The sequence below is a fragment of the Alexandromys fortis genome, unplaced genomic scaffold (assembly GCF_014885135.2).
Source record: "Alexandromys fortis isolate MF-2015 unplaced genomic scaffold, M_Fortis_MF-2015_v1.1 scaffold_354, whole genome shotgun sequence".
NCBI classification, from domain to species: Eukaryota; Metazoa; Chordata; class Mammalia; order Rodentia; family Cricetidae; genus Alexandromys; species Alexandromys fortis.
The window spans coordinates 96,727-105,249 of record NW_026068227.1 but is presented as its reverse complement, the minus strand read 5'-3'; the positions used below and the strand labels follow the sequence as shown (position 1 = coordinate 105,249).

Here is an 8,523-nt window from a genome sequence, read left to right as displayed (position 1 = left end):
AGTGTTAAGAGCACTCACTGCTCTTGAAAAGGACCCAGGATCCTTTTCCCAGGAGCCACACCACCACCTGTAACTTTAGCTCTAGGAGATTCAACGCCCTCTTCTGGCCTCCTTGGGTATCAGCACACATGCATGTGCACAGGTCAGGGGTGTGCTGGGGATAAATAAAATTATTTTCAAAAAGATTTTCTAACAACTGTTTATAGAAATAAAAAGGATGAAAATATGCAATAAGACTTTAATGATTAAGAAAAAATAGAAAATTTTATTTTATGATTATTTTGGCAGAAAATTTCTTCATTTTGTCCAATTGCTTTATACATTCATTCAAATAATAGTTTCAAATACTGGTAAATATGTCTTCAGTTGCAAAATTTCAGAGACAGGCTGTGCTTTTTCCTGATAAAAGTCAAGGCCAGTAAGAAGTTCCACATCACGGACTCGAGCAACGTGTGCATTAAACCTCTCTTCCACCCAAAGGTCTTCTGTTTTGTTTTCCTGAAAAATGAAACACAGAACTGTTTCATTAGCATAAAGGTATTTTATTACTCTATTTTATTTTTATTATCATGGCTCTTCATTGACATGACTAAATTTTGTTTAATCCAACAAAAGTACTACAAAATTACTAGCCACCATTAACTCAGACCCACGGTGTACTTGCCGTAGTCACAAGTGTGTGTGTGCATACATGTTCATGTGTGTGCGTTGAACACATGTATGTGGAGAATAGACATTGATATTGTGATTCTTCATCAGCTGTTCTCCCCGTTACTTTTCAGGTCACTCATTGAACCTGGAACTCACTGATTTGGTTATTCTGGCCGGCCAGCAAGCTCCAGGGACTTCTTGCCTCCACCTTCCCAGTGCTGGGATTGCATGTGTGCAGCACACTCTCTAGTTTTTTATACAAGTAGTGAGGATCTGAACTCAGGTCCCCAAGCTTGGCTGGAAAGTACTTTATCAGCTAACTGAGCTCTTTCCCTAGCCCCTAGATACAAATATCCTTAGAGAAATATATTTTAGGTACTGCTGTTTTGTTCCTAGGTTCAGAGCTAACACTGCTAACTTACATGAGTCTTTATTACTCTGACCTGTTTTTAACTGTTACTACATATCAGTATATGGTACATAGCATCAGTTTGTGTTTTCAAATTAACATCAAGGGCACCGTACGTGCTATCTTCGAGTAATTTTTCAATCACCTCAAAGTTTATAATCTTTCTACAATGATGAATCCAGTTTTAAAAAGGTCATTTGTTTTTGCCTAAATGTCTGTTATTTTTCCATCATAATTTAATGCAGCTTTTCAAAACTACCAGGCTGATAGGAATGGGGTTTTTTTCAGTTTACAAATAATATTATGATGAATAACTTGGAATGTTCTCCTTGCATTTAAGAAGATATCTTGAGGGTATATAAATGAAATTGTTAGATTATTGAACATATGTAATTATAACTCTACAAAATACTAAGCATAACATTCCTTAAAATGTTTATGCCAATTATACTCTTGTAGGTAATGGAAGATGATCCCCACATCACCTTATCTTTATCCAGTGGTGAACATGAAACAGCAGCTAACTTGTTCAAGTATTTTTAACCTACCACATTAGTATCTCATAATTATCATTATAAACATATCATTCATATTGCTATATCACAAATTCTAATTCCCTCTCCTTCCCACTCCATGTGTGTGTGTATGTGTGTTTAATACTTCATGCTTCAAGGTGCTGTAATTTTTATTTCTATATTCATTCATGGAAACATTAATTTAATGTAAACCTTAGTGTAAAATGTCAATGCTTATGGAGTAAAATCTAGTTCTATTACCAGAGTTAGTATCACAGACACACACTGCACACAAAGACCTTCAGCTATGAACACTTGTTTACATGTCAGATTCAGGCTTGATAATAATTCTATAGATCGCACATCTACAGAGTATGGACAAGCCAAACTCTAGCCACAAAGCACTAAACCATGTGTTAGATAGAGCTGCTTTTGTGGCAGCCCAGATGACATAGACATGGGTATAATTTCCTGGGCCCCCAGTTCTCCCAGGCACACTCACAGGACAGCTCTCCACGTTAGTGGGTCGGTGTGGAATGATGAAAGGCAGGATGTCCAACGACTCAGAGCAGTTGTTGGGTGTGTAGGCTTTGTTTTTACAACTTGTCAGCACCACGAAGTAGTGTGTTGGGATAGGAACATCAGTGTTGGCTACGTACCTGAAAATATCATTGAAATGAATTGACATCACTATAAATGGCTAGATAGATAGATGATAGATAGATAGATAGATAGATAGATAGATAGATAGATAGATAGATAGATAGATAGATAGATAGCGTTAAGAAAATGCCGAGGTGAACGACCTGCCAAAAGTAATAAGTGGAAAGTATAGATTGTATGGAAAACATAGTTTTAGCATCTATGTCTCCCACTTCAGTGAGCCAGAAATTCCTAATCGAATTCTTAGAGTAGTCATTCTATCATTATAATAAAATACTAGAATACAAGAAATTCTGCCTTCTGTGTTTCCCAAGTCTGTTGGCCTCACACTTCATAGAGGTATCTTCTAATGGAGCAGGTGCCAAGAGTAAATGACCCCCATCCCTATGGCTGTACCCCTCCCCTGCATGTGTGGAGTCATCTGCTCCTCTGAGACTCATTTAATCAGCTTTAACATGGCGGGTTCACCTGCGGGGTAAATCCAGGTAACTGATGGTGCACAAATATGAACGCACGTTTTAAAGTTGGAGTGAAAAGTCAGGGTGCACCAGAGGAAATGTGTGAACTTGTAGGGGCAGCAACGTTCCTGCCTCAGAGTCAGGCTGCCTGGATTCCCACTTGGCTTTTCCAGACTGTTGGATAAGAATCTATTAGACAAGTTATTTAATCTCTAAGCCTTGGTTTCCTCATTTCTGACTAAGGGGCTAAGGGAACCTAACCTCAAGTTGTGCAAACGCTTAGAAAAGTACCTCATATGTAGTAAAGAGCTCTCAAAATATTTTTTGGCCTATTTCGATGAGAATATTTGATGTTACCAAATGATGAGAAACAGAATCAGCTAAACCATGAAATGTAGGTCAGGTATGGTGGCAAATACCTACGGACTCAGCACTTGGGAGACAGAAGTAGGAGGATCAGGAGCTCAAGAACATGTCAGTGATATGGTGAGTTCAAGGCCAGCCTGGGTAACCTCTGACCTGGCCTCCAAACCAGACAAATGAAAAACAGTAAAATGAAAGATCAGCAAGCAGCGCAGGGGCTGGCGCCATGCTTGGTCTGGGCTTCACTTTGTCAGAAGGCATATGCAGAAGCCAAGCTTTGCGTATCTGGGCTGGGTGCTGCAGGGGTCCAGTTTTCTCCTTCTGACATTTTGGTAATAAAGAAGGAATGGGTAAGGCTTCATCCTGCAATGGCCAAGTACTAAGGCACACCGAGAGCAGCAGTCGTTCCTAACAGTCTGCTATAGTCGGGGTTAGTATTGAGGTGTGTAGTTTGGTTCAGCTGGTTTTCTACTGAAATCTATTTACACCCTCTATTGAAAAATACTTTTGTGGATCGCCCACTACATCAGTGAAATATACTAAGGTAAACTTAGTCTTTACTTCATTTTTTCCCAATTATAGTTGGTTCGAATCTATCTTTATTGCTATTACATTGATATTCTACATCCCTTTCAGAAAATCTCATCTTGTCTCGGCCCAAAGTTTATAACTTTTTCAATAATTTTTTTTTATAAACTTTTGCCTGGAAACCCTTGTGGCGTCCACTAGTTTAAATTTTGACTATATGATTTTTTTTGCTAAATATTTAGGGTTTTTAAATTGAAAATTGGCAGCTATTAAGTATATTACTAGACAATATAGAGATTACACAATTACATAATTAAAGCATTGGGAGTTTCCCTTTCGATACTCTGTTGCTAAACCAAAGAGTCAAATGACTTACTGTGTAATTTCGTCTGGAGAGTCGAAATGGCCGTCATAGTTATAGTCGAATATCGGCCCGCTGACCACATTCACCCCGTTTCTCTCCACCGCGTGTTTTATAAGGAGAACCTCATGGAAGTAGTTCCACATTTCTAAGACATGAAAGAACGGGGCGTTTGAAAGCAACTGCTTCTTCCGAGCAGCCGGAAGTGTTTTCCGATGTCGGTGCATTTAAATAGAATCCCATTCCATCCCGGTAGCTGTCCGTGGTGGCCGGATGGGCTACACGGTAGTTCATGCGGCAAAAATAAGCAGCCATGTGGATGATAACTCTTTATTGCTTTAGTTTCAGACTCAAAATTAGAGTGAAATGTGTCTCCAAATTCTTTCAACCATGAGCCAATAGTCGGAACACACATGCTGTCTTGTTAATCATTCTGGGGTATATTTACACTACTCATTTGAATGTAAGTCAAATTTAGCTTTACGAATAGCTCTTAACAGTTAAGAAATAAAAACAAAAATTTTAAAGCTATCAATTTCTAACAGCAAGTCAAAATTGTAATTAGTCGAAAATAAATTGCATCAAGAGCTGGGCGGTGGTGGCTCACGCCTTTAATCCCAGCACTCAGGAGGCAGAGGCAGGCGGATCTCTGTGAGTTCAAAGCCAGCCTGGTCTACAAGAGCTAGTTCCAGGACAGCACCAAAGCTTCAGAGAAACCCTGTCTTGGAAAAAAAAAATGAAAAAAAAAACAACAAAGAAACTACATCAAAAGTTTTGCACCTCTATTTAAACTAACAGAATAAAAGGATCCAATATCAATAACATATTAAAGCAACAAAACATAAGTTCAGTTTGGCAGTCTAAGGAGTCAATTTATCAGTTTAAGATTAATACATATATATCACCGGGTCTGTAATCCCAACTACCCTGTTGGATTAGAAAAAAAGATAACAAGTTCAAAGCCTGCCTGGTCTATAGTGTGAGTTCAAAGTCAGTCTGGTCAATTTATCTAGACCCTGTTTCAAAGTAAAGATAATAACAGGTTGACCATACAAGTTTGGGCACAAAGGCCAGGGCAGAGCCATGGGTCAGAACAGAGTGCTGGTCCAGCATAGGTCCATCATAAGTCGAATGGCCAGTGTGGGACCAGGGAGGCTAGGCACTTACTTTTAAATTCTTCATACATTGGAACCAAATTGCTCGTAATTAAAGCATCATACTGACTGTTGGAAGTTCTATTGATTGCTGTAAAACAAAAGTACATGTACTTTAATATAAGATTTTCATTGACTAGTTCTTTGCTTTCATAAGCCTCTTTGTATCTATAACTCCAAATCCCTGAAGCATGAATCTATTAGTCAACTATTTTTGTTCATGACTTAAAAACCAGAGTCACATACCAAGAGTAAACCCATTCCCAGAAACTGAAATTGTTGAAATTCTCATGGAAATATAAAAATGACATTCCCTGACAAACAGGAAAAAAAGGTTTGAGTTAAAAAAAAAATGCCACTGGTTTTCATGTGACCTCAAAAGTGATCATTTCTTTAAAAAAAATCAAAACAGTTTGAAATTCATTTTGCTCCTTAATCTACAGTTCAAAGCTCTCAGATACAGAGCCAAGCTGACAGACCAGGCTCCAGATCCTGTTCTCTGCACTGAGACGCAGCTGCCTTCTCTGCAAGGACCTGAGCCCAGGCGGTATGCCAGAGATAATGTTGTCTTAGATGCTTGCGTCACTTTCCCAATATCCTTCAGTTGTAAAATTAAACTTAAACCTACTGAACTCTCTAAACATCTGGGCCTCGTTACAGCTAACGTGTGGTTCCCACAGAAAAAAAAAATTATTAATCTTTAAGGAAACCGTTATACCACCACTGGCCAGTCCGTGACCATCGAAGCCTCTTAGGCAGCCCAAACAGGTCATTTGGCCGGGGAGTATATGTTTAATGCGCACTCCACATCCAGCTGATTGAGGGCTTTCGAGCTGTTGCTCTAAAAAAGTGTTTCACTAACCAGGAGGATAGAGGAAGCCATGGGTGATATTCTTGTCCGCTAAATAGAAGGAACATTTTTGGCTTTCAGAAGGAGCAACCCTGACATCAGCCCGCAGACAGTCTGGGACAGTGGGAGGAAGAGGTGATGTGTCTCCCTGTTGAAAGAGAGAGAAGGGGAAAAAAATTACACCCACAGTTGTGGCTCGCCCACTGCCTTATTTGGTTTGTGACTTCCCTAGACTGGTTTTCATTTACCCTCTTCCTATTTTCTTAGTGAATCAGATCTACGCTAGCAACAGGGATTGGATGTTTTCTTGTGTGGTTCCCTCCTGGATAGGGGACGTTGGGAGGACAAATCAAATATACCTTGGAAGAGAACATTTGCAGAATAAAACCTGAACTGAGAGTAAAGAAAGAATGGGAACTGTTGCTGAAAAACAAAATATTTTTCAGGATTGAACTTCTCTGTAAGGCTATGTTTGTGCATGCATCCATCCAGACAGTTGGTGTGTGTGTGTGTGTGTGTGTGTGTGTGTGTGTGTGTGTAGATAAGAATTAGCTACATTGTTTCTAAACCGGGCAAGAAATTCTAATAAGCATACAAAGAGCTGTAGTTATCTAAACATATAAAATAGAAATATATTTTATACATTGTATATAATAGATGCATTATAACACAAATATAACATATACGAATATGACAAAGGGTCTCAGGCATACCAGGTTGGCGTTGAACTTGCTATATAGCTAAGGATGACTTTTAATTCTTGATCCTCCAGACCTCCACTTTCCAAGGGATTACAGGCATGTTCCACTAAGTCTGATTTATATGGTGCTGGAGAATAAACCCAGAGATAATGCCTTCTGGGCAAGCAATCTACCAACTGAACTACATCCCCAGTCACCCAACATCCTTATTTTTGAAGTGGAATAAGTTTGTAAGATAAATTATAAAATAGATTTAAAGGATATAATTTCATTTTTAATCACATTTAAAGACTAATACTGAACCTCATCCACAGAATTATTCTGCAAATGTGATTGTTGCCTGGACTCCACACGCATGATGACAATGCATTATGTGGTCACCACATTTGAGAACACATACTCATAAATAAGTAAAAAAAAAGTATTCTATACTTGACGGATATTTTCCTCAAGAAATAATCTTGAAATAATACATTTAAAATGAAAACTATGGAGAACAGACAAAGGTTCTCCATCAAGTATAGTATAAAAATATCAAAGCCCCTGAAAAATGGAAGCAAGGGGTACTCTCATCCATTGCTGGTGGGAATGCAAACTTGTGCAACCACTTTGGAAAGCAGTGTGGCAGTTTCTCAGGAAATTTGGGATCAACCTGCCCCAGGACCCAGCAATACCACTCTTGGGAATATACCCAAGAGATGCCCTATCATACTACAAAAGTATATGCTCAACTATGTTCATAACAGTATTGTTTGTAATAGCCAGAACCTGGAAACAACCTAGATGCCCTTCAATGGAAGAATGGATGAAGAAAGTGTGGAATATATACATATTATAGTACTACTCAGCAGTAAAAAACAATGACATCTTGAATTTTGCATGCAAATGGATGGAATTAGAAAACACTATCCTGAGTGAGGTAAGCCAGACCCAAAAAGATGAACATGGGATGTACTCACTCATATTTGGTTTCTAGCCATAAATAATGGACATTGAGCCTATAATTCGTGATCCTAGAGAAGCTAAATAAAAAGGTGAACCCAAAGAAAAACATATAGTTATCCTCCTGGATATTGTAAGTAGACAAAATTGCCGGGCAAAAACTGGGAACTGGGGGTGGGGTGGGATGGGGGAAGAGGAGATGGGGAGAGAAAAGTGAGAAGGGGAGGATGGGAAGATCTTGGGAGAATGGGATGGTTGGGATAAAGGAAGGGTAGATATGGGAGCAGGGAAGTATATATCTTAATTAAGTGAGCCAATTTTAGAGTTGGCAAGAGATTTGACCCTAGAGGGGTTCCCAGGTGTCCAGGGAGTTGTCCCCAGCTAGTTCCTTGGGCACTTGAGGAGAGGAAGCCTGAAATGTCCCTATCCTATAGTCATACTGACGAATATCTTGCATATCACCATAGAACCTTCATCTGGTGATGGATGGAGATAGAGACAGAGACCCACATTGGAGCACTGGACTAAGCTTCCAAGGTCCAAATGAGGAGCAGAAGGAGGGAGAACATGAGCAAGGAAGTCAGGACCGCGAGGGGTGCACCCACCCACTGAGACAATGGGGGCTGATCTATTGGGAGCTCACCAAGGCCAGCTGGACTGTGACTGAAAAAGCATGGGATAAAACTGGACTATCTGAACATGGTGGACAATGAGGGCTGCTGAGAAGCCAAGAACAATGGCACTGGGTTTTGATCCTACTGCATGTACTGGCTTTGTGGGAGCCTAGGCTATTTGGATGCTCACCTTCCTAGACCTGGATGGAGGGGGGAGGACCTTGGACTTCCCACAGGGCAGGGAACCCTGACTGCTCTTAGGGCTGGGAAGGGAGGGGGAGAGGAGGGAGGAGGGGGAGGGAAATGGGAGGCAG

At 40.0% G+C, this 8,523-nt stretch overlaps 1 protein-coding gene across 1 annotated transcript in view; it reads right to left on the bottom strand.

The window, feature by feature from the left end:
* Window positions 1-245: 245 nt before the first annotated feature.
* Window positions 246-8,523, bottom strand: part of Enpp3 (ectonucleotide pyrophosphatase/phosphodiesterase 3) — a 73,930-nt gene continuing 65,652 nt past the window's right edge. The window contains exons 21-25 of the mRNA XM_050130779.1: window positions 5,965-6,100; window positions 5,116-5,193; window positions 3,964-4,096; window positions 2,078-2,234; window positions 246-498 (exon numbers count right to left, since the gene is read on the bottom strand). Of these exons, the coding sequence (XP_049986736.1) occupies window positions 328-498; window positions 2,078-2,234; window positions 3,964-4,096; window positions 5,116-5,193; window positions 5,965-6,100 (675 nt within the window). The 3' untranslated portion in view covers window positions 246-327. The remainder of the gene's footprint in view (window positions 499-2,077; window positions 2,235-3,963; window positions 4,097-5,115; window positions 5,194-5,964; window positions 6,101-8,523) is intronic.